The 27,439-nt window shown below is 35.1% G+C and overlaps 1 protein-coding gene across 5 annotated transcripts in view; it reads left to right on the top strand.

Annotated features, from left to right (window-relative positions):
* The window catches only part of Eip74EF (Ecdysone-induced protein 74EF), a 136,775-nt gene that overhangs the window by 100,922 nt on the left and 8,414 nt on the right, over positions 1-27,439 (top strand). For 4 of the 5 annotated variants that reach the window (XM_008202580.3, XM_064356503.1, XM_008202581.3 and 1 more), the window contains exons 6-7: positions 19,231-19,350; positions 23,190-23,414. In XM_008202580.3, coding sequence (XP_008200802.1) covers positions 19,231-19,350; positions 23,190-23,414 — 345 coding nt within the window. Of the gene's footprint in view, positions 1-7,573; positions 8,037-19,230; positions 19,351-23,189; positions 23,415-27,439 lie in introns of those variants that run through there. The other variant, XM_008202582.3, reaches the window with a different exon arrangement.

Raw genomic sequence — 27,439 nt, 5'->3', positions numbered from 1 at the left:
ATTTAGTATCGAGCTATCAGCTCAGATGAAAAATGATCCAGGAACTCTGATAACAAATTCAAAATCATGATGATAATTGCTTAATACTGCACTTATTTAAGAGCTTTAGATGTTATCATTTACTATGAAAATGTTTGAACGCAACAAGGCTGGTTTGTTTCTCCTCTCACTGTTTATAATAAAAATTGATAAAATTGGCAACTCGAGACGTTATATTTACACGTTTGATTTTTTCATACGAATTTCCGCCATCGTGTTAATCAATTCTTTACACAAATCCCAAGCGAAATTTATTAATAGATTCGCGAATAAACAGTCTCATGGGTCTCGCATAAATCACTCCAATGTTCCAATAGAAAAAATTAATAAATGCACGTTATTATGGGTGATTTTAACTATGATAATGCAGAGTCTGCATAAAGTATATTTTACGGTGCCTGGAAAACTAATCACACAGAAGTGACTGCTGTTAAGTCCTTTTTTATGCTTGCCAATTTTTTTGCAATTTTTCCTCAATTCCTTATAATTAAAATTAATTAATTAATATTAAGTTACTGAAAAAATATTCTAGTGATATTCTAAAACAAAAAAATTGATCAACCAAATATTTTGGAACTGAATCAAGCGTTCCCCCTATTATCTTTTTTTTGTAAATTCGAAAACTGATTTTGCTCTCAATTCAAAGTGGTTTTAACAATGATTGTGGATTTTTTAGCCTGCTACAGTTTTTTAGAAATCAGTGTCTTAGACAATGGTTTGGTTTTGCAATGATTTACCTTCCAAATCGCTTGCTGCAAATGGATGCATACATAATGAATTCAAATGCAATTGTCTGTCTGCCTGAATCAAAATCGCTTTCCGGGCCGTGACTTGAAGCGGATAGCAAACGCGAGTTCGCAGACACTGAGACCAAATCATTCCATTACGTTTTAACAGAAATAACAGCAACTCCCAAGGATAATTATTACTTTCGTTGCGATTTATTTACTTCAAACTAATCAATCGAAACCTAACATTTCTTGTAAAAATCTCTCAGTATAAATATTTACTAAAACTGAGGCAACCTCGAAAAAATCAAACACATTGTAAAAACCGCTTATCACTTATAGAGAGATCGGTGACTTGTATTGTTAGACGACTTTGGTAAATATTTGCCTTTGTGTTCACCTCTAGTTTAGCGGCAAGAAACTGCTAAAGTCGCAGCAAGGGGAAAAATCTTTGCTTGATTTTCGAAAAGTGTCTTATGGCAGTGAAAAGCGTGGTGCTGAAAATCCTGAAAGTGAGACAAGTAGGTTTTTAGGTTAAAAGCTCTGCAGGAGCGTAGCTTTCATTTAGCAGGAATGTTGTGTAGATCGGTGGTATGCAGTTTAGCCTTGAATGCGTTCGCTGCACTTGCACTTCCCGCTTCATCCTCTCGCCTCTGAAACCCCTCTTCGAACACCCGGCCCGCGAATCGCGAAAAATAACACCAGCCAAATAGTAAATAAGACAGCACTTGTTGTTTTTTAGCTCGTCGAGGCGTAATGGCGACAGGTTATTTCGAATAGCATAAACAAATTTAAGATCGTTATTTCCCTATTACTGCAAGTGATTTTTCCTCTTTTTGGAGGAGTGGCGACGGCGCAGGAATTGTTATCTTGAAATTGCAAAAAGGACAAAAGCTGAGCAGCTGCTCAGCGGTTTTGTTTTTTGACTTTGTAGAAATAGAATTTACAACTGAACCGCTGAGTGGGAAACGGAAACATTCTTCAATATTATAAACTCCAATAAGGCCCTTTGTCTAATAGAGAAACGTGTGTCTTTGCAAATTATTGACCGAAAAACTAAAATAACGAAGGTATGCAAATTTATAACAAGCCTAGCATTTTTTGGAGTTAATAGATATACATACGAAACCTATAATTTCTAAAACACGTTTAAATAAGTGAGCAATTTTTTCACCAAAAGATGTATTCAAAAATTTCAGTTATTTGGAAAGTAAAATAAAAATAGACAAGTGTTCCACATAATGATGGTAGAACATCAATATGTGAGAAATGTTACTTTTAATTTTTTGCAGCGCGGTTGGGATTAAACGTTTGGTAGTTTGATACAATTGCACCACTTTATCTTGCCTCCTTGTGCAACGAATTCCTATTGTTTCAAAAGCAAGCTTAAAATAAAATCCACAAAAGGGTATTGTTGCAGTAATTAAAGTTATCTCGGCTTTGGAATTGGAAATTTCAAAATTGGTTGTGACCATTCATTTACTCCACTCCACTGAATTTCTTTTAATAATATCTGGAACGCGGTAGTCTCAAAGACAAAAAGTCCGAGCTCGCGATATTTGATATTCAAAGCAGGGGGCCCCAGCACGTGTTACGTTTTTCCTAAATAAATACATCTGACTTAACACGTGTCTCGGTAACAAACTCTATAAATAATAAACATCGCGTTTATCTCATAGATTCATTTTTGTGTGTTCTTGCATCAACAATCGAAACCGAATCTCCGGTTTTGGACGTCACAGTCTTCACCTTGGCTGTGTTTTATGGAAAAATAAAAGCTATAATATGACGATTTCCTTGTTCGTAACAAAACTCACAATTTTAATTTTCATTGAAATGCTACGGATCCAGGTTAAGGCCGGCAAAAAACTTGAATAATGTTGTCGTGAAGCACGTTGTTTATTAAATAATGTTAAACTATTCATTAGTAGAGATATCAAAATACAAAGTCAAAATTGAGTGTTTTGCATGCAGTTTAATGCATGTGTGATGTGAAATTGCAGCAAAACCACAAAAATAACACGTGGAGCGAAAGATAACCGATTATGTGCAAAACTATTTATAGTAGTTTGTTTACAGATTAATTTGCTAAAGTGCAAGATATTGTTTATGAAGGAAGTGTTCATTACTAGTCTTGGCGTTGTGAAATTATCAACAGCGTACAAACAGCTTCCGGACCTTAAATGGAGAATTCGAGCATAAATCAATTGTATTTATCACAACTTAAACATTGCTTGTGCGAAATGTGGAGGTTTCACATACGAGTACCTACTTACTAATTTAGATATGGCAAATGTCCTTCGTAATTAAAAAATGTACACGTGCCGCATTTATAGACAATATGTAGGTACTACAAAACAAATAAATACATCATCAAGATTAACGCGATAAGATTATTGCACCAAAAACAAAATTCGGAAATTTAGCGATGCAACCAAGTGCAAATACATTTGGAAACAGATCATTTTTACAAGCGTTCAAATCAACATCACCAGTTGTAAAATGATTCATTAGTCCAAAATCAATATTTATGATTACAACTAAAAGTTTGTGGTTGGAAATAAAAGAGTTAATTAACCAAGTGAATAACTAAAAAACTGGAGGTTTTTAAGCTTTTTCCATGATTTCGGAAAAACCTATTGGTTTTACGATTTATGTCAAAGTTAAAAGTGAAATAATCTGATCTGATTCATTTTTGAATCGTTACAGTCTTCCGCTTTCATTCAGAATAGTTTTGTAACAGCAACACTTGTTCGAGTTGTTTCCAAGCCTCTAAACCTACGATTTATAGCTGTAAATGTGATCGGAGTCGTATTTTGAATTGCTTAATGATTACTTTCTCCATACGCAAAGAGTTGCGTTTCTGCATTTCATGTTATGAAGAGAAATGAAATGATACCTACGTAGGTACAAATAATAGTACCCCGCTCTATTTACAGGAAAAGAAACCGAAACGTGAAACCAACAAGCATAACGGCGTGAGTAGAGACTAGTGAACTTGACTCTAATTCTAGTTTCTAGTTTACAAACATTAAATCACACTATTGAATTATTAATTCACTTCCTGGTTTCAATTTTTTCACAATTGGTATAAACAGGAAAGAAGAATTATTTTTGACTCGTGTAAAACCAGTGACAATGGCAGTACTGACTTTTTTATGGAAATGAAGCGTTTCCTTGAAGTCTATGATAATGCCTTGAAGGCAAGGCCGTGACTTCGTTTTTCTAGTTCAAACGGGCAAATTTGTATATTTGTTTGAATTTACAGAACCTAACACTTGTCGATAGTGGCTTTCTGGAACGATTAGTGATAACCAAATGAAAATGTGTCAATTCGATGAGGAAAACTTTATGTTGATATAACGATTTAATAACCTCATATCTTGGTTCTGTTTGATATGAACCATCTAGTTGTTTTCAAACCCGTCCGTCTTATAAATAATTTCGATATTTTCCCTACGGTTAATATAAAAATAATGAAGGAAGATGTGGGTTAACGTGACATCTACGAAAATAACTTCGGATTTGAATTTTTTCGTGAAATCGTGAGGCACGGAAGATGATCATTTACAATGTACAGAAAAACATGCATTATCTTTGTTAATACGAATTTCATTAACTAAATTAATAACTGGAACATGTGGGAAAAAGTACAAAATGATGAGGGTTATCGGCCTAATATCAATTACAAATTTTGGAACTACAAAGGTTTTTTAAACATGAATACCTATTTGCAACTTAATACGTTAAAAATGTTTAATTTTATTATTTTTTAATGTCCAGTCATGTCCTACTTAACCACGATAACATTTACGGCGGTTTATTTATTGTGAGGATTGAGGAAAAAAAGGAACTCACTAGAATTACAAGAATGTTCAGTAGCTAGAGTTTCAGGAAATTTTAGTACAATGACAGAATCTTGCGGTTTATAACATAAACAATTAAGAGTAGAGTGACATCAGCGTACGTACAATGTCACAAATAAGATACTTAATTGTCGAAGTTTATCTATTTGGTGCCAAAGTCATCTTCTTGTATAAATTACAAGTTCATGGTTTTTGTTACACGTAGAGCCAAAATTTGATACTGGAAATCGCTACGTAGGTCAGTGAGGGTCAAGATTTAAATAATTTTTATTATCTGTTGAAATTTTATTGTATCTGGAGAATAATAACATAATAATTCTTATTTTTGCATTTTTTAATTATGCGTTAAGTGTAGGTAGGTAAGTATGTAGTTGAAATGTAAAGTTTGTTTTTTTCTGTGTAAATAGCTTTTGGTTTTAGTATTTTGCATTGATTAATCACAAAATCATGCAAATCATGTGATTACTTAATAATAATTTTAATTAGCAAGAGTGCAAGTATGTGAGATGTATTTGTTGAAACTGTTTTTTGTTATCACTGTTTTGGTTAATTATTTTACTTTCATTTTTGAATTTGATTTTTGTTGTTCATGTTTGTTAAAGGTCATGTATTTCGCTGCGTCGCAACCTTGACAAAAATGCAAAACACGGAAAACTTTTTGCCTATTTTACACTTACACACTACAAACACTTAGTTAGAAATTTATCCTTGCGTCCTTGCTATTGTATTGTTCAAAAAGTCACATCAGAAGACAAAAATTATAAACACTTATTATTATAATGATGCAAAAATTCATTTCCCCGACTTCAAACAAACAAACAAAAATTCTCATCATTTGTAGGTACATTTTTTGTTTTGAGGAAGTGAGCTTGTAGGATTTTAGTATCTTAAATTGCCATCGATAAATTACATAAGAGTTCATTCCAAAGACCTTTTAATCGATGTTTGTGAAGTGATGTCTTTAATTAAGTAAATTACCAAGATGACACCCATAATAAAATTAAAAGTTATCGCAATGCGGATAGATGCAAGGTTACAAGTTGCAAGAATAAATCACAATTTCGAGGCGTTACTAACCAGCTTTTGGCCCGGTTGGAAAAATTATATTTTTGTAGAAAACTACAAGGCTGTTCTTCTTGAACCTAGATCTGAAAGTTTGTAACTTTTAGTGTAGTTATGGCTTTGGAAAGTTTGTACAGAACCAAAGTTGACCACTTAACATCAATAATTCAATAATTCAATAATAAAACTAAATTATTTTCAAAATGGCATAGTTCTTGTAGGTTTATTCAAAAAATCACGTATCTTGAACCTTTTACGATAAGTGAGGTTTTTTTTTTGGATTCATTCCGGAAGTTCAGTCAGTTTGACAATAATTTAGAAAATTAAAAAAATTCTAATGTAGGCCCAATAAGAATCAGCCTGTAGGTATACGAAACCATAATATAGCAAGGACATACCTCACAAATGATTTTATAACAAATACTGATACAACTATTTATTTCAATTAATTTTAATATCGTGATAATGACTTCAAAACATAATCAATTTCGTGTTAGCTGTAATTAATTTTTGAGTTCTTATCTTCAAAATATTTTTAAGGGATTTTGTCTTGTCTACTCAGTTTTACACTAACTTCAATTTTTATTCCTAATCTCATGTCTTTTTTTTTCTTTAAAAAAATGTACCCATATGAATAATATAAACGTTGGAATGTTATAGATTGTTAGACGTTTTACTTAATTTCCAAAATTAATAAAATATTTATCATAACCACGAAGGATGACTTCAGATTAGAAGTTCAAAATTAAATTTTATGTTTCACTGTTCATAATAAGAAGGTTTATATCACCTTGTAGCGCCCATCATAATGAACTTCATCATATTATTCTACTACCATAAAGTAGTAAAATCGTGCTTTGCTATTAGTGCCAATCGAATTTTTATTAATTTTTCTAAAGTAAAATTTACTGCTAAAAGCTTTTTGTAAAGTAGTAAATCTTGTATCTAATTCCTACATAACACTTTTTTATTCGGCTCGCTTTATAAAACAGTCATAAGGAGTCGCATTATACAGAAGGTTTCGCAAGGAAGAACAAATATTTTAACCATAGATTAGGCATTTTTTTTCTAGAAACTTTTTGAGTCATTATTCTCCAAAAGTGATCTCAAAAAATCAGATGTACTTCTAAAACTTTAAACATTTTTTATAAAGTTTCTAGACAAAATAAAAAGTAAGGCCAATTTATTTTTAATACCTAATCTGTTGTTAAATTATTTACACTTATCGCAAGACAACCTGTTAACTGACATTGCTATTATAATTATGAACTACTACAAAAGAAATTTGGGTGGAAATATTATATTTGAAGAATATTTATAAGATCACAACACGTTTTAATGTCTACCACAGACCAAACTAGCAATGGCCGTCCTATTTTAGTTCTTATTTATTTTGATACAAAGTGAAGCTATCAGATAACTGCGATCGTACTTCCGAAAAAGTGACCAGGAAATTATTTATCAAACCCGGAGCCCGGAATTTAAGGAGATTCCGGGCGAAGCTAACCTTTCGGCGAATCGGAAAGTAAAAGTGTCTTGGGCGTAGTGAAATTTGCGAAGATCGAGTGCTAATGGCAGCCAAAGCCTAATCTAAAAATAATGGTTGTTTGGGACAGCAGTGCGAAAAAATCGTCCAGGAAATGTCGAACGAAAATAGTCGATATTGGATGAGTGTCCCCCCCTTTGAAAAAAATGAATCCGGCGATCATCTCTGTATCGGAGCTGCGGTCCGATAGCGATAATGACCCGCCCACACGGAAGTTTGTTTACAACAATTCAACATTAGACGACGTTAGCAAACTCTATCATCTAATCCGACCACTGCCGATGCCTAACCTAACCCAACTTGTGCGCATTCACGGCGTGTCCAAATGAAAGTAAAGAGGCAGGCACTTTGACGAAAGCTCCCGACGACTCCACGACCGCCGTATCTGAGTCAGTAGGACATTCGAACCCTACTAGTCTGCACTGAACGGTGAGGCAAGCAAGTAGCGTTAAGTACCCCTCTGTGCAACTACACACGCGTGTGGCAAAGTGTTTACATTGTGACAGTGCGAGGACTTCGATTATGCGATCATAAACTCACTTTTGATGATTCTGATCAAGCCGTTCAGCAAAATGCCAGCCACCATTCCGGACTCGCCCGGATCCTCCCCCGGAATCAAGGATGAATGCGACGATTTCATGTGCATTGACGACTCACCCCTGGACTTGAGAATCAACTGCGGCCGGATTAGTCCGGGAGCGCGCGATTCCGGAACTGAAAGCGACGACACGGAAGAAAAGATCATACAGGAAGGCGCCGACTGCAAACCCTACAAAAAGAGCCTGATCAAGAGATGTAAGTGCTCAACTTTGGCACGCGTTCACTAAATTTCACTAATTGCCACCTGAAAGCAATAATTACACTTGATGCAATTTTAATTTCTTACTAATGTCTCCACATAACTCGAATTCAAATATCCCCGGGGATGACCACAAACACGTGTCAAAAATTAAATTTCGGTTTCAATTTCGCATGGTTAATTTTATTTAATCAATTGCTTGGTCGGTCAAAAATTTGGCGACCTTCGATCAGATTTGGATCAGGTGTATGTCCCATTATAGCAAAGTGTTGAACCCATCGGATTGCGCGGGTGTCTGACCTTTCCAGGGACGGCCATCTCCATAAGTTGACACAAGCCACATCCGCTTGTTAAAGGTTAGCTAGGCAAAGTCTTTATTACCAGCGATTTCCTTTGGATGATTAATATCGTGGCTAGTAGCAGGTGGATTGGCCGGTCAAGACTTGATCAAAGAAAGATTGTCTACAAAATATTTTTTACCTAGAGTTCGAAGCAATAAAGATGTTTAAGATACTACTTTTGAACATTTTTGGACAAATTGCAATTGCTTTTTGGATTTTAAACGTCTTTAGTTAATACTCATACTATTAGAACTAGCAATCTTTTTGAATGATCGTGTTTTCTTCGTCACATAAAAATCTTTGAATTTGGTCAAAGGTAAATCATTCTCCAGTTTATATACGTAAACTGTAAGAACAAATAAAGTTTTTGCCGATTCCTATATGAGGTTTTTTTTTCATAGAAATAACTTACAGAACTTATAAATAATTTTTTGTGAGGCTCAATATGATTACAGAATTGAAAGATACCTAATATTCTTGAACATTTTCTCACAATAAGTTTTCTTTGCACAATTTTTAAATTTTTAAAAGTGCGTTTGTCCTAGCTTCACTCAATTTACTATAGACAACAAATTAGTCTGCCGCGAAGTAGGTACCTACTCCTTTAAAAAGAAATAATTCTATCAATAGTTTTTACTATCACGTATATATTATCACGTATGATTTTTTTCATTTCACAAAATGCAACCAATTTGAGTTGATGGAAAAATAAAAAAGCTAAACTGCCAGGAAATCATACGAGAAGCTCTAAAATAAGCGACATATCCTTTAAAAATTTCTTTTTCGAAAATCTTAGTATATTGAATAAAAATGAAGATAGGTTCCATGAAGATATATTACACACAGAGTACAACTGGTAATGGTCAAAAGTAATTCCATTACAAAAAAGTTTGTGGTACTACATAATTACAAAATCTCGATTCAGAAAGATTTACTTTATAATCAATGTGAAAAAAAATGCAGAAAATTATCATAATTAACAATAATTGTACAATAACGTACATTTAAAAATCTTCGAATTATTACCGCTTCTTTCCCTCACATAACGATACTCCTATTCGAAACGTTTTTTCTAAGTTTATCATAATTTCTAGAGGCTTCTTCAGTTTTGTATATTGATTCCAGTTTCGTGGAAAACTACGAAGTAATCACAAATGAACCCTGAGGTTTTTTTTGTGAAAATTTCAATTAGAAAAATTTATAAATACTTAAACTCTTAATGATTTTCCACGGGCATAATACTTTTATCATTTTTTTATTTGCTGATTTGAACATAATAGGTGCGGGGAGCTTCCGCCAATTAGGAAGCAATAAAAATATAATCACAGATGTTTAAGGTAATATTTTTGGACAGTTTAGTCACTTTTTTAAATTATAGTGAGCAACTGGTTTTTACATCTTAAACTTTCTAGTTAGGGGTAGCAATACTATTGAATGATGTTTTCTTCCTTATATAATGACTTAGGCTCGGACTTAATTTAAAAAAGTCTTTGAAATCGTTTAAACCTAAATCATTCTCCAGTTCAAATTGTGTTCCTAGGATTTCTAACCCGATCTGTAAGAATAAACGTAATTTTTGACTACTTCATGTACGAATTTTTTTGTTTTTTGGTGCAAATATAATTTAAAGAATTTATAAATAAAATAATTCGTCGTTAAACATTCTCTCAAGTTGTAATAATTAATAGTACTGTCTAATCTTGTTTGTTAGGCCCTATAGTTACGCATATAACTATTATCATGATTTGTAGAGGGCTCTTTACCCGATCTTCTCCGTATATTTTATGTATCTTCAACTGAACTATGAGGTTTTGCTTTTTTTAGTGGAAATATTAAGTAGAAGAATTTACAAATAAAATAGCTCTTCATGATTTCCCATGGACATATAAAATATTCTAAACTATCGTCTGCATTTTTCAAATTATGTTTTTTTCTTAGGGAGATATCCTTTTACTGGAAGATACACAAACCTGTACAATTCTAAACGATATTACAATGTTTCTGCAGTTTGTTTTTTTTTGCAATATCCGTTTTTTTTCGATCAGTTTATATTGTCTAATATTTTTGTGTTGCTGAGGCGCAATAGTTCCGGGGGCTCCCGCCAATTACGGAGCCGTAAAAATATGATAACAGATGTTTAAGATAATAATTGTTTACTTTAGTTTGCGACGTCGTCCTTAACCTCAATAGCTTCAGCTATAGTTGGGTGAGTTTTATGGAAACCGCAAGCTGGCCACGCAAAATGTGAAACCATTAATAATTGCAGCGCACTTTCTTTAGATTCCCAACATTTTCTACGCTACAATCGTCAGTGAAATTTCTCATTTCTTCAAACGCATGCGATTTGACCCATTTCTTCGTGTGGGTACCGTTAGTTTTTTCTGACACCCCATCATCAGGTAGTGTATCTTTTATACCTGATGCCACCCTTCACGGCGGCACGCTTTATTACGGTTTTTTTGGCGAACGGTTCTCTTTTGCAAAAATCTCAAAGGATGGGTAAGGTTACTGACTGGAATCCACCCTCTGTATGGTTATAGGAAATCGTTTCGGTTCAAGGTTTGGAGGTAATTTTTTTCGTTTGATCGTAATTGTTCGAATGGGGCTCCATTTAAATTTTCTGAATATTCATCGGTGGGAGTGGTGGTTGTAGAGACAGGTAAAAAGTTTGGACTTGACCCACAAAAACTTAACCCTTTTGGGCTGGAATTCCGGCACTGTTAAACGCTTTCTTTTCTCGGAAGGTCTTGAATAGGTCACATGTGGTTTAAGGGTTTATCGATCGATTTACACGGGTTTCAAAGAGATACCTCTTATGACAAATTATTTAACACGACCGACGCGTAATTAGGATTTCCGGTGTTGACCTTATAAACAAGCCATGCCATAATAAACACTCACCCACTAAATAAAAATTAATGAATACTAATTCATAATAACGATCAGTTGGAGAAATCCGGGGCTGGCCAAGACAGTTTGATTTGATCAAATTCAAATCTGACTTGTTCGTTCCACCCTCTGGGTCAAGGTCGTGTCTGGAAATCGATAACAGAGGAGCTTCCTTGTTTTGATTTATTCAGTACCTCAACGTGTACGAGGGTCGCTTCAATCGTTTTGACAGTCTTCGTAATTTATTTGTAGTTTGTAGCAACTCGGCCAATTTGTGCTAGCTAGATCAGAGGCGTGATGAGACGAATTAGTTTTTATGACTCGGTTATTGAAGCATTGTTCGAACATTTTCCTGTTGTAGTTAGACAAGGTCAGAAATCCAGCCGTCCAAATCGTCCAGTCCTCACTTTGTCGGTTGGTTTAAAGGCGGTTTAGTCATTGCTTGTAAGAGCCGTTGGAATCTAGAGAGACATTTCCGGATATTCTAACACTCCCCCACTTGAATACTAACGCGTTATAATGACTACCTGTGGCTTTTTTGATGTTTGAGATTTATCTAGCGTGACAAACTGTCTTTGTTTTTTACGAAAAGTACCCACAATTCCATATCGAGAGGAGGAAATTGAAAACGCATTGCCCGACATCAATCACCACGAAATTTAAACGCAAACATCTGTTATTTTTTCGTCTATAAATACGCAGACGTTCTAAAATTTTATTACAAACTTTATGTTCAGTAGCTGGTTTTACAATCATCCCTTTAAGTGGTCCATAAAGCTAGGGTAAATAACAGTCTTTCAAATAACGGGACTTTGTCAAAGTTGAGTTTCACCCCGAAACTGAAATGTTAACTGTTGTCGTAGTAAATTTAGGTAGAGATTTCGTTTTATTACCTATAGAATGTCTTTCCAACCCTTCAGAAAAAACTACCACCCTGAGGTCAAGCAAATTACGCTTTGTACACACACTGCGACAATTATTGCAGGGTTGGTCCGATAATTTGTGTTTCCACAACACAATGTTTACCGTTGTAAAAGATAGTGAGTACAATTTTCTACGCCTATAAACACCACGGAAAGCAACTGAAAATATCCTGAACCAGAAATAATAGCCTACATTTAATTTTGATGTCGTTGAGGGTTTGATCGTCCGCCATTTTGCCTGAAAATTCTGAAACGTTCCCACTTTTCCCGCGATTGAGTTTTTGGTGAAAAAATTGTCACGAATGCCGGTAGTGTGGTTAATTCCTGCATAATTTTCTTGAAAATTCGAAGAAATCACCACGTCATTTCCGGAGTTGGGCTCCGGAAATGGCCGAAGTGGTCGAATGGCGTCGTGGAAAACGCCAATACCGGAAGCGATCCCTGAAAATTCAGAATCCATCACGTGATGGACGTCGTTACGTCACACACGATCAATGCGTCTAACTGGGGAATGACGTCACCAGAATCCATCGCCAAGTCCCAACGAAAGTGAGAGTGGTCGCGAAACTTTTGCTCCTACGCTTGAATATTTCGTTCTCTGTCTTTTATCTCGCTTTCGCTGCTCAATAAATAAATGACGCTGATTCTAGTTGTCTGGCATTTCCGTATTGAGATGATACTAAATTGTTATCATGTATTTTATTAGAAATGGTTATTATCTCGAGTTTCCACGTCACGAGTGTTTGTTTCGCTCGAAAGTCGCGACGTGGACGGTCCAAAGGAAGTTGCGTCGAGATGTGTCTAAAAATATAAATTATTTTGTATATTTTTATTTCAGAAGATTAAAATTTGTAAATCATCACTGTAGTGACAAATTACGATGAGGGATCAAAGAATGTTGGTCTATAATAACTTAAAAATAATGAGAAAGATTGTAAAAAAGGCTTTAGAAAAGAATTAAAAGGAGAACAGAAAACAAATGTGGAAAAATGTAGGAAATAATTTTACACACAAATTTAGATAAAGAACTAAAGACGTACAAAAAAATACAAAAAAGAATGTAAATACTAATAAATCGTGAAAAAAGTTGGGAACATTTTGCAAAATTTTTATTTATTATTTTCACTGTTTTTCTCCTTTCTTTTGTGTAAACGAGCCGCTCATTGTTTAATAATTAGTTTGTATTCATAGCAACAATTTTAATTGTTGTTTTAAATTGTTCAAATTGTCCGTTTCTATCACAACGAAAATAGTTTGGTGCTCTTATTTTTGTACCCATAGGCGGGTACACGTTTCAGTTTGTTTATCTTTTCGAAATTTTAAGTAAATTGTTGAAACTTTTATTGAAAAATATTTTATTTGTTGAGTTCTGTTACCTGTTAAAATTAACACACGTATTTCTGATACACCCTGTATGCATTTCAAAAATTGTTAAAAAAATCTAGAGACAATTTCAAGAAAAATCTAAAAGAAATTAAAAAAAAACATCAGCGAAATTAAAAGAACAAAAAAGTGAACCAAACAAATTGGTTCATTAAAAATAAAGAAAATACCCAAAAAAGAAGAATCTACAATAAGGTAGTTTGGGGGATGAAACTTTTTTTCACAATCCTAAAAATAACCGCAATTTAATTAAGCTTTTTGATGCTCAGGCCAGGTAACTTGGTAAAAAAATGAATACAGTGTATTAGAAGAATTAAAGGTCAAATATTATATAATCCCATTTAAGTGCCTATCGATTATGGCATGTATTTACACAACTTCAACGCTTTTATGTGTAGTTTCTAATTTTTTAAAGACCTCAATGTATTTTTCGGGCTAATCGTTTTGTTAGAAAATAAGAATAAAAATTGCGTTGTTGCTCAAATGATGGAAACGATGTTTTGACAGTTTTCATTAATCAACTTTCTGTTTTCGTCCTTATTGCTTTATCTTTATATATTTCCGATATCTTCCATTCCACAATCGTGTGACTTTATGACGGAAATAATAGTCAACATTGCTAAATAACAGTGTTGATTTCTAGACACAGCGACCAATGAAAAGTGGTATATTTAATTGATAACTGTATTGTTACGTTAACAATGTTGTTGATTTGGGATCACAATCGCATTGATTGGTAAATTCACTTTTTGCATGTTTTTAGGTAAAAAGAATAAAATTGTGTCTTACTGCAAAGTGAGTGATTTTGAACAAATTTTCGGTCGCGTTTTCTGATTTTGAGATTTTTTAAGATCATCAGTCAATCCTTGTGCCAAAATCACTCACTGACGGAAACATTAAAAATACAAACACGCGTAGATTGCGTAGTTTTCCTGAAATAGTTGGCAGCAATTAGTTTCCGCGTATTATTCGCGATTTACCGGCGTTGTTGTTATCCACAAAGGCCGGAAATAGGTGCTAAATGATATAATGAAACAATTGATCGTATTCGTCAGACGGAAATCATGATGGATGCAACCTTGGTGCTTGTCACTTTCACTGGAAGCACTTTTGGCAACATCGCAACGTCTTAATGGAGGTCGGCAAAGCAACACAAAATCACTGTATTTCACATGGTTTGACCCAAATACATACCAAGTGGGCCCAGATCCACATGGTTTGTTTGGAGGAGGATTATATAACAACTTATTGTTTGTGCGCCAGGTTTTCACAGGATTTTTGGAGTTGCATCACTGGTTGAAAAATCAACCACTTGTTTCAACCTTGGAACAGAATTGAAAAAAAACAAAGGAAAAAAGAAAATTTTTAGATTTTTGGAATTGCATCATCTGATGCATTTTTGGCGGCGCTTTGTTGATCCAGACGGCGCAAAGCTAATTAAATTCCGTCATCAGTTCAACAGATAAACGTTTTGCAGCCAGACTTGTTGTTGTGAAATAAATGAGGCCAGTCACAAGATTTTGCAGTGCATGTGCATTGATATTTTTAAATTGGTTGAAAAATAAACCACTTGTTTGACCTAAATTGAGCAACTGCGCGAATTCGCACCATTTTCCAAAAAGTAACAGAAAAAACACATTTTACGAGGCTCTTGATCAAAGTTGGGTAACTGTGATAAGTTGCCAACTAGAAATGACTACCGTCCTGTATTATTTATTTAGCAATAATTAAACCTAAAAACCTAAAATTTTGCTTGATTGCTTGCCAGGTCACATTCGTCCGAAAATTGGTCCACTTAATTATAATTGAGCCTTGACTCTGCTAATGTCCTTTACTCGCCTTGCGGTAAATAGCGCGGAAGCTTAAGTAAAGATGGACTTTGACAAGACAATAACATAATCTTGTCCTAAGCCGTGCGCATACGATTAAATTTCCACGGCTTACGTAAAGTCGTGCCAAAAAAATGAATTGGATTATTGGAATTTACGTAAATGGCATTGAAATAAAAAATAAGTCAATGACTGCCAAGTGTAAACTAAGATCGGCAAATAACCAGCTTTGGAAGAAAAACTATTAATAATTACGTAACACTACGGTGTTATCGGCAATTTTCGAAAAACAAATACAAATCTTACGACAGAGATTGGCGGAAAAAAATTGGAAAACATTTGATTTGGTCGAATTATAAACATTATTAGCGATAAATTATTATTATTAGTTTTTAGTATTGGTTTGGTTTACATAAATTGGCCACTGACTCTAAAATGTTGCCGATTTTTTATTATTATGTTTTGCAGATTTAGCAAAATATTTACTGATATCGACTAAAAAAAATACGAAAATTTTTCAATGTCATTGCTAAGAAAGTTATAGACTCCGGCTGTAATAAATCATGTGATTGATAATTTGATTAATCACATCGAGAGCGACAGGAAACGACAAAGCGATTTCATATATCAAACCATTAGCTATTTTAATATAACTCTCAATTTCAAGTTTATAAAATAATCAGGACATAAGACAACACTCGCATTTTGACTAGTTTATGAGTCAACACCTTACAGCGAATTATGTTCCAAAAACTATCTTGGTAGTTGGTAATTATTAGTTCTTTTCATCCTATAATTTACTTTACCACTCTTCGCATTGCCATTGTACGAGTACAAATCGTATTAAAAAAATACATAGGTATTTTTTGGCTAATAACTAATAATAAAAATAAGAAGCTTACGTCTATTTTCATTTTAGCCAGAAATCACATTAAAATCAGATAGGATGGGTTTCAATTGATTTTGGGACATTTCAAAATGTTTTCAATTTTGTATTTTTTATCAATTATGACAAATCTATTCCAAAAAATAGAACAATTTTGGAGTAAAAAATTACAAAACTCATAATAGTTTTCAAGTTATTAACATGATTTTATCTATTTTTTCTTCTCTTTCCAGTTTTTTGGAAAGATATATTATTAAGAGAGCTTTCGAACGATAATAAACTTAAAGGGGTTACAGTTAATAATTGCGTAGTTATTGCACGATAAATCCTCCAGGTACCGAAAATCGACCAAAAATTTCGATAAAATCGAATCATCTGAGTTTTCTTGCAGCTTAAAAACTCTAGAGGGTTTTCTAAAGCCAAAAACTTGTGCGTAAAATGCTTTTTGAGTGAGTCAAAAACATTGTTTTTTTGTGTCCTCCGGGTTCAAAAACCCTAAAAATTCTTGATAAACTTTGGATCGTAAAAATGTTTCAAATATAGTTTTCTAGACGTAGAATCAAATGATGATCACGCTGGTACAGCTAGGATAAATAGTTTTAGAGAAAAAGTCATTTAAAATTGTAGAAAAAATTAATACATTCAAATTATGGTTGATTAGTTGATAATGTAAATAATGCACTATTTAAGTTGTATTGGGCTTTGGGTTAGAATTGCGTTTTCTATAAAATAGCTAACCGCTTAGCAAGTTTATATCCGCGAATTTCACTTTTTGGTCGCTTTCTTGGTGAAATTTCAAATCGATGTTTTCGCAGACATGCAAATAGAGCGAATGCATATGACCTGTATGGCGTTGACCCACCTCGAAAGGGCGCTCGTCTAGCCATATCGACCCAAGCTCTTGGAAAATACGCAGAAACCCGTAAAATCTGCCGCGGAACGGAAACAATAAACGCTTTATGAAAATTTTATAGGTGCAGACTTCACGTTCCGTCTGGAGTTTTTTCGATTATACAACGAAGAGGATTGACTTGATTTTAATCGGGCCCAGCCCACGGAAAACCGTTTTGCAACTTTGTCGAATTTGCTGATGAATATACCCACGTTTCGTTGATATTACGCCGATAATGTAGTGAAAGTGTGCTGACGTCTGCTGTGTATTATGATTTTTGTGTCATTGCCAAATTATTATACAATGGCAAAGTTTGAGCTGTTTGTTCGAGCACTCTTATCATTAGACTAGGTTAAAATAGGAAAGTCGGCTCTTTATTAATAGGAATGATTAGTCGGCGGAAAGCGTAAACTAACAGTTTCGGTTTTTATCTGAAAGCGAATCTTTTCTGACCTAGTTATTGCGCTGGGCTCATGAATGGACTTATTTTAGCAAATCTGGCGGAAATACTAAAAATCGGAGAACGCCGCCACTGGTATTGTTATTCATATTTAATTTATCTCTGGTTCCTGTAGTTAACCTTTGGGAGATAATATCGACTTTGTGTGGGGGAAGTTGATGAAATAAAGGAAACAATTATTCTTTTCCGCTTTGTTAGTCAGCGAAAACACAAAATCGCGCTGATTTTAAATCAGTTGTTGCGTGTTTTTGAATTTTGGGACTTCACTCGGCCAGATGGACCAGTGGCGTCCAGCGTATGTTGAAACGAGGTATCTGGGACACGTCCCAGCGATGGTTTCGCTCTCACTGCATAAAAACACATGTCAAGCGGCGTTTTATTGTTGTTGTATAACAGCTCTTAAAAATTCCATGTGTCTCAATGTCATACAGTGTGTTTACGGGACCCGCCGAAAGGGTGCCAACAATCGATCGCCTGATAATTTTGTAATGAGGCTGAAAAAACGAGTCCTTTTAAAGGAAGTTGGTATTTCTGAACCGGCTATTACGTAACTTCGACTTGCTTAAAGTAAGTTGCGAACTGGGTTAAGGCCGGCAACTCTAGAAAAATAAATACCGGTACGCATGTACGTGGATTACATAATTGCACATATCTGTATGTACAAGTACCAGTGATAATGCACTATTGACTTGGCCCAATTGCTCCCCTTGCGAATTTTAGTTTGATTTATGGCGTAATTGGCTCAATTTACTTGTCTTGCAAACATTTCCGTACTTTTCGGTCAATAAAGCTTTTCGTAATCGAGGTTTTCGTAATAATTTGTGATATATTATTGAATGAAATGTTGGATGTGACGAAATTAAACACGAAGATCGTCCGTTAACTCCTATAAGTGATTCTCATTTGGGTCAAGGGAACTTTCCCTTCCGGTCCCATTGGCGGGGCGGGCTTTTGAGTTTTCTAAAACATGGTTCTAGCAGCTCATAATTCCACTACACCGATAAAAAATCAAGCACTTCCTCAGTTCTTCACGTACAAAAATGTAGGCCACAATTTTTTTCGTGGTTCATCTTTAACTTGCTCGATGCCATAAATTTTCACTCCTCTGATTAGATAGATAATCCTTATTTTAATCCTTATTTAAAATTAAATCCAGTATCACACCTTGTTGACAAAAAATGTGTATTATCGAATTCGCACTTTTATCGAAAATTATCGTGGGTCAATTTCTGTCGGGTGGAAAACAATTTTTGGAGTACGTGCCAAATGCAATGAATTTGTCTTTTCTCCAAAAACGCGTTACGCAACACCAAAATTGTTGAAAACAAAGGTTGTTCATAAATACAATGCAGACATTAACCTGGATAACGTAAGTATGAGAATGATTTTGAAATCTCCTTTGGTACATACTTTAACACTTTTCGTTAGGCAACGAATCGAATTAATTGATAGTTTGACAAAAATTTGATAAAATTGGGCACCTTGCCAGTCGGTTTATTTTTAGATGATCTCTTTTTGAAGACGCGGATTTATGAAAAAAGTTGTTTTTATCCAACATCCGTCACTAATTGAAATGTTTGTTTTCAGTTGACAAGGAGCAAAACAACTACTTACATCAACTACTTTCAAGACAGCGTACAGACCTCCAACATCCCTCATTGTGTGATTATGGCAGAAGAAAGTCAGTGTATCCCACGACAACCACCGGTATGTTTCATGTTTGATTACCAAGTATCATCATCACCTCATTTTTTGTCCATTACAAGCCAGGTTTTTCTAATATTTCACTTACCCCTATCCGTGTGACTACCGTGTTTTTATATGTTCAGCTTGGGCAGATGCATTTGTTGCCCAAAATGAATGAAACCGTATTGAATAACCCTTGCGCACGTGTTAGGTCCGAATTCCCCAAACACGAAAACTGCATAATCCTGTGCAATCTGTCGGAGAAATTGTATGCTTCGCAAATACATATTCTCGTCAACAACCTTTTCGCCAAACAATGCGCTGGCATTAGCAGCTGTTGAGTGCCTAAATTCACCCTTTGCCAAAAATTAGAATACGGCCAGAGAAAGTGTTGGGATAATAAATCACAGTAGAGGGTGACAGAAAGATGTTGTTCAAGTGGAGCAAAACAGGACGATTCAAGTCTGGAGCTTTCGACAAAAATCGCAACGGCTTTGTCGGTTAAACGTTTTCGAATGGAATAATTCAATAAAAATCGGCATCCCTTCAATGGAGTGACCCCTTTGACTGCAACGTCTCCAAAAATCGCCCCACAAAGACCTATCAGGAAAAATTACATCAAACGTATACCGGAAAACTAGTTCTGAGCGGAATTAGTGACCACTCTTAGCCGACTCGTTTGTCGGACTTCGATAACCGACTGGTCAGTCCAGAAGTGATGTCCGGTTCTACGTCCAATTTTTCAACCCTTAAATAGATAAAGTTTAAACTCGATACGTAATCCTCAGCTGTGGGAAAATACTAGGCGAATGCCGTTAGGTGGCCAGTTAAGTGGTCACTACGCTGTAATCTGATACCTTCTCCCTAATTTGATTGACCCCTCTGTTTTGTTTATCGCCGATAAAATTCTAACGTTCTCCCAATATTCGCCTTTGCACCCTTATTTTTTCATCATATCGCTTACATTGTTTTGGTTGAAGTGGTCCATTTTCATTATTCTCGAGTCCTATCAGGTGCTACATCTTTTGTCAAAGACTTTGTAATTACATTGTTGGATGGCACAGATCTTGTTGCCTCTTTACCTGTGCCTCGACACCTTTTCTAATGTGATAAACCATTTACAAGCCGACTTTTCTAATCCCTCGTGAGATCGGGGGGCACAGAACCACTCCCAAGGCGCTGTCCCGTACACAGACGATTTGTTTTGATGATAGCCATCCTTTTATGTCACCGATAAAAGGACCAGCTTTTGCGGACAGTCGAAAGTCAAGAAAATGCAAATTGGAAAGATATGCAAAACAGCAAATCATGAAGTAAATTTAAAAAAGACTCAGGATTTTGTTTTCGACAACAGAATTTTGGCGTTTGATGAAGTTTTAACAACTTCAGCTGAAAGATCAAGTCAAAGGAAGGAACCTTGAGTTTTCATTTTCTAGATCCTTTCTGGTTATGTATTTATTTGTATGTATGAAATTTGTATGTATTTGTATGAAATCTAACTTGACATATCATTAAAAAATGAAGAGTCTGTTGAACAATTAAATGTTTATCTCAACCGATAAAAGGCTAATTTTTTCTGACAGGTCGAAGGTTAAGCAAATTTAATAAATTTGAAAGAAATTAAAAGCAAATCTTGAAAAAAATAATAAACATTTTGCAATGTAAGATTTGGGAGCCGAAGGGTCTTGGTTTCAACAAAGAGCAAAATGTATGCTACGTTAGGAATTTTAGCATTCATATCTTTGAGATTTGTTGATGGAGTTGTAAGATCTTCAGCTAAATGATAAGGTCATAAGGAATTTCCAATCTTCAGATTCTAGATCCTTTTGGAAGCATTAAAGTCTTTAAAAAAGTGAGCAAACCAGAGTTACTTTGGCCTGGTGGCTAGTAGAGTTTGCGAAATCTAGAGGAAGCTAGAAGAGCTTTGGCTAGTTCTTCCCTCTCGGGCCATTAGTCACGCATGCCTTGCACCCCTCGACCGGCAGTAAATAAACAACACACCCCTGGCATGTGCAACCCGTTCCTTTGTCGTCGCGAACCTGTTTTAATTCCGCGAACCGATGTCCGGTCCATCCCTTAATGTCCGGCGTGACCTGCTGACCTCGCTGCCCATTAATCATATCTATTATACAAGACGGGGTCACTGTTGGGACCAAATCCAGTCGTCCATCCTTTAACCTACCCTTCTTTGGGTGTCTTCGACCGATGAACGTTACGGTGGTCCGCTGTGAGATTCCCGATTATGTCGTTACCTACGATGACCGTTGGATACTTTGATTGCGATTTGCTGTTTTTCAAAGGATACTACGTGAGAACTTGGGGTTTCATTCTGATGGTCACTTCTTTTAATCGGACGGTGTCACTCCGATTGTCCGCAATTTGCATAAGCATTCACCACCAGGAATGTTTTGATTTATTTTGGAGTCGTGCCGCTTTTGGTGCACTACCAACGATTTCGGACGCGATTTGCAACGGGCTCAAACGATCACAACCAACCCTTCCAGCTTTTATTCAACTCGTTTATTAATTAACTAATTAATTAATTAGCCCACCCCTGCATATTTTCAAAATAAAACATGCTTAATATTAAAAAAATAAGTTACTATCAAAAATCTGCATGTCCTCATAAAGTCACTAGTCTGCTATTTGTTAGAATTTAAGAAGGCTTCAAAAACTTCAAGAAAATTTTAATAAAACTAAAAAAAACACCAATAAACCAATTTTTGCAATACGTTTAATAAGTTGAAAATTGTCGGCTTTATTTTTATTGTCAGTACACTTTTTTCCAGAATTTGTCGCTGTAGGTACTAAAATTTCTACTGCTTTTCATAATGACTTTATCTACAACAAAAGAACTAGGTAAATTATTTTAGTGTATATGGAAATTTTTCCTACTTTTAAGCAAAGGTTTGACAACATGGAAACTTTAACAGTGCAGTCACCTGAGTAGATCATAAGAAACATTACTTGGTATGTTTGGTTTTTCAGATAATTTTTAGTCGATTTCATAAGCATTCTCTAAGTTATTTCACAAATTTCGGTTTAAAACGCTTAAGAAACACTCCGTGAGGGTTAATAACTTGAAAACTATCTGTCGCATAACATTTTAGCTACGATGAATTTAATGAATCATTTTTTTAAAGGTGTAAAAGAAACGATGTTTGGAAGGTTTCACGTAGCGTTTACCTCTTCTATATTTATTTATTTTTTAAACTGCGAAAAAATTAATCACTCGAAATTTACGGGATAAAAATCGCTTTAGATATTTAGATTTCTCATACGATTCTGCTTAGGATTTCGTAAGCTTCAGGGAACTCTAGGTGAGTTCGGACAAAAAGGCGATTTATAATTTTAAAAATTTTGATCACAAACGAAAAGGTCACACCTTGAAAATTATTTGTCACAGAACATTTTATCGCAATTTCCTGATAGAAAATTGTGAAGTGATGATTATTCTATTTCCGACATAGCATTAGAGACAGTTTACAGAACTATGCAAGCTGATTCACTTTTTGAAAATAACAATAACAATAACATTAAATGTGAGTGCACACATAATTATTGGAGCTCTTTTGTCCCTGTTGAGATCATGAGATGAGATACTTATTTTTACGAATATCACCCTTGAAGGAGTTGCAGTAAAACAGTAAATTTTCACCACAAACCTTTGTCCAATCTTATCTTGCTGGAGTGTAAGTCAAATAGAGTGTGATTCGATCAGGTGACGGTACCCGGAACAGTGATAAGCAAAACGCAATTCCCACAATTTTGTCTGGAAATAAGCCCTTAATCACTCTCATTCTCACTAGCCGCCCTTAAATTTCCCTGCAAGTCGTTGAAGTGTTGGCGCAAAATTTCAGGTTCGTTGCCTCCGAGTCCAGCAGATTCGGGCGTTTCAGACGTGGACAGTTCGTCCAGCGGTCACACATCAACCGACGAATTAAAAGCGAGATTACAGCCCTCGATACATTCTCCCGTAGGAAATTTATTTTCAAGACACCCATTGTCATGGACGTCACCCGCCCATCATGGTCAGCGAGCTCCCAGTCATATGCCCCAGCAGTTCTACCAACCCTTCACCTCCAGTGAGTATTTTTGCCAATTTTTATTTATTTTTAAATCTAGGCACCCAAAACGATTTAAATAGCCCAGACGCATTTTTTTCACTTGGCAATCCTAACAATTTACAATTTAGGGCAGGTCAGAGAAATAAAATGTTATTTGTTTTCGCTGTTCTTGGAAGCGAAGAAAACAACATTCTTGGAAACAGCTTCCTGCTTTGATAACGCACAATAAATCAAATTTTTAATTGGTTTGGAAAAATGCTGCTAATTACGAGCAAAGTAATCAATTTTTTGACCCGGAAACGTCCAGATTCGACGTTTAATTCGGTTCAGTAATCGTGGAAGAAAGGTTTTTGCATGTTTTATAATTAACCATCCAGAAAAAATTGCCGTGTGCAAAAATACCAGAGAGTACTCAATCTCTTTATTTTTAAAACAATTGCAACTTCCAACATCTCGCGTTGAAAAAGTTGGGCGTTTTGGAGCAGGAAATATCTATTTAGTACTCCTACCTTTATAATTTGTGAGAATAATCGTCGAAATTTATCATCTCACTATTTTGGGCGAGACGGATCAAAATAACAAACAACTCGTTAATTATTTTGTCCAAAAATTAATCTTTTCAATTAGTCGTTAATTATAAAATGTGACAAGATTTAAAAAATTTAATGTAGCTATTATCTCGTCGGGGAATAAGACCAAAATTTGATCTTTGTCCGTATGTTTTATCGCAGAGCTTGGCGACAATTTGTTAATTTTTTTCGTAAAATTTCCGTTCTGAACAACCTTGAGTGGCGTTTTGGCTGCTGATAAAATGCATTTGGGACTTATTTTTGGTGGTGATAAAAAAAATCAGACGATTTTTTATTGTAATCTCACTGACATTAGGGTCATAATCGCACCTAACAGTGCAACTGATAAAAAAATATCACGAAATTTCTGTTTGAAGAACTTTTATTATTTAGTTACGTAAACCATGACCTCGCACAATGTCATGAGGATCCACTAAAATAGAAGCTGTTTGTTTTGCCACTTTCAGTTTCCATGCGCCAATGTCGTTGTACGCGACCATAGATCGATAGAATTTGACCTTCATTGGAAGCTTTTTCGAATGGACGTTACACCTTCCATCCATCGACAAAAATCGAAATTGCTTTAACTTGAGCCGTTGTCAAAAAAATTAAATTGCGCTGAATGTAATCAACCTTGTTGCTTTATTTTTATACATTTTTTGTTTGCCCTGCCTTACTCTAAATAGAGTTGACGCAGAGCTCATAGATTGACCTAGGTTAGCAGTTGCTTAAAAAAGCAGAATGACAATATAATTTATTGCACTCGTGTTTACATTTTTATTTGATGCATCGTCCCAGACAGAATTAAATTACAATATTTAGTTGGACGGGTAATAGATTCATTTTTTAAGGAACATTGCTTCTACTTTTAGTTTTGTTTTAGAATAGCTTTATATTAAATTTGGTCCCATAGTCACATGATAGCCATTTGGCCGCAGGCCAGCTTTTTATTTTAAACTATGGATTTTCGGTTAATAGCATGACTTGTGTGGCCAAAATCTAAATCAAAAGCAATTTTGATTAAAGATCATCTCCAAAATGCGACATCCGTGATTCGTGACCTTTCTTCGTTGTTTTTTTGTTGACAGTGGTTTAGTCCTAATCCAAGTCAAATATCGTCGAAAATCATTTAAATAATTCCCAGTGTTTTTGTCATGTGTCGTAATGCCACAGCAAATATATTTTTATATTTGTTTAATTCAACAACAAACACTTTGTGACGGAAATGCTGGACGATAGGCTATATTATTGCAACTCACTTCAAGATAACCCTCAAAATCAGTTATCCTGGATATATTTTTAAAAACTGATCTTGGACACCTCGACTGACATTATGCCTCTGCTTGCTGATACAACATTGCAAAACAACAAATATGCCGAAACCTTTAGCATTACATTATGCAAAATACATCAATCTGCAATGTAAAAACCACTTTGGCCGAACAATGAATCTGCAGTCTGAATGCTGAATTCGTTTTGAATTGCAATAAGTTATGCAGGTCAAGAATTTTTTTCAAAAGTTCAAGTTGAGTGCAAAGTTGGAAAAGGCGGCAACTGCAAAATTCTGCAAACCTTATTTTGGTTTTATTGGAACATTTGCTGACTGAGTTACCAATCTTTTTACAATTTTACAAAAAACGAAAACCAATACGATAATATTAGGTATTTTTATACAGTTAATTGTGTATTAAATGTTAACTTCCAACAAAAATTAAAGGTGTCACCAGATTTTACGTAAACGTGGACTAAATCAAAAGAAAAAATTTTCTTTAACATGTTCACTCGAAACGGCTTGAAGTTGATTTACTACTAATTAATTCCGATCATAATTATGAACTTGAGCTCGACTGTCTGTCTGTAAGTGTTTGATGCAAATTCTGTGTACCCACTAATTAGTTAAAAGAATGCCTAGAAATAGTTGTGCAAATATGTAAATTATTTACAGTCGGTGTGTAACAGTAAACCAGTGGCCTAGAGTGGAACGAACGACTAGACGCAGACCGTGTCTAGCATAGCTAGATGCATCATCACGCCTTTGCTAGGATAGGTCAGTGTTGAGTGTGTCTTTGTACTATTCTCTCAATGACCAGTCTTCATTTTGCACAATTAGAAAAAAAGAGGAGTTTGACTGTTTATTTGCCTCAGGAAGAGATCGCATTTTCACTTTTACATCCGTTTTTTTTAACATTTTGTGTAAGAAATTGCGCGTTTTTCCGCCACCTGCTCTCGATTTTCCTGCCGGTGAAGAAAGTGTTCCTGCGTCTAGTTCTCGAACCGTCCGCCTATGAAGTCCTCGGTCACTAGTTCATCGACTTCAGTTGCGACTTTCCGCAAGCTGAAGGTCACCCGCTATGCAGTTGCGCTGCAATACACTCTCGCTACTTCAGGCGCTTCCGTTTCACTTCTTTCTCCTGCAAGTGAAATCTCACTGCGAGCCTTTTTCAAGGGGTGACTACCCTTTCTCACTTTAGGGCAGGGATTGGTGGCCTCCAAATCTATTAAAGTGCAGACTCTCGCAAGTTTCGACGATTTGATTGGTTGAAGAGTCTGCCATATGGCCAATACCGACTTGGTACGACAAAGCAGTGGCGTCACAGGAACACTTTCGGCTATTTTTATCACGGAAGGAAATCTGTAATGAACTAATAATGCGTTTTTGCCTCATTTCAATGGAATATTAGCACGGCGGAATTTTACAGCAGGATGTCAGTCATTGCCAAATAAATAATGTAATTATTTTTATCCAATATTTCCTAGCCTGATAACAATCTTGGATTTTGCTAAATTTTATTACATAAATGGTCTAGTACGATAAACTGATCTGTTGTTTTGAATTATTATTGGTCGCGTCTGGTTTAGCGATTTTTCCAAACATTTTTTCATGAAAATCAAAGGAGGGAAAAATGAAAGTTTGTTGTACAGTGAATCAATGGTCGATTCATAAACAATAAAAAATGGGAAAAAGTAGAAATCGTACTCATGCCTCAAAGATTATTGCTAATTAATAACGTGCAAGTATGTTGCATTGAATTGAATGATTTTATTGTTTCAATGTCATGAGAGCATTGTTAAATGTAAAATAAAAGTGGGTGATCGAAAAAAAGAAAATTTCAGAAATAGGTTGTTAACAAGTGAGCTTTGAGAAACTTTCTGATGTTTGAGATGAAATTTATTATCACTGTACCGATAGCAGATTATATTGAAAAATTGCAAAATGCGTGATGACTGATGACTGCGTCATCCTTGAGGATTTGAGATTACAATTTTTATCGTCAGATCACAGCGTAAAGGCTTAATGATCAGTTTCCCCGTAAGATAACCATCTATTTGTGTGGGGAGTGAGTCGTAAAGGCCATCTCTATAACTCTTCCAAGTCATTTTGAAGAGCGTAATTTCCGTTGAAATTTATTCCGCATATTCCTAATGAATTCTCGTAGCTAACATCCTCATTACTTGGCTGTTTACGGCGACACA

Source organism: Tribolium castaneum, chromosome 4 (genome assembly GCF_031307605.1).
Source record: "Tribolium castaneum strain GA2 chromosome 4, icTriCast1.1, whole genome shotgun sequence".
NCBI lineage: Eukaryota > Metazoa > Arthropoda > Insecta > Coleoptera > Tenebrionidae > Tribolium > Tribolium castaneum.
This window is presented reverse-complemented; position numbering and strand designations above follow the sequence as displayed.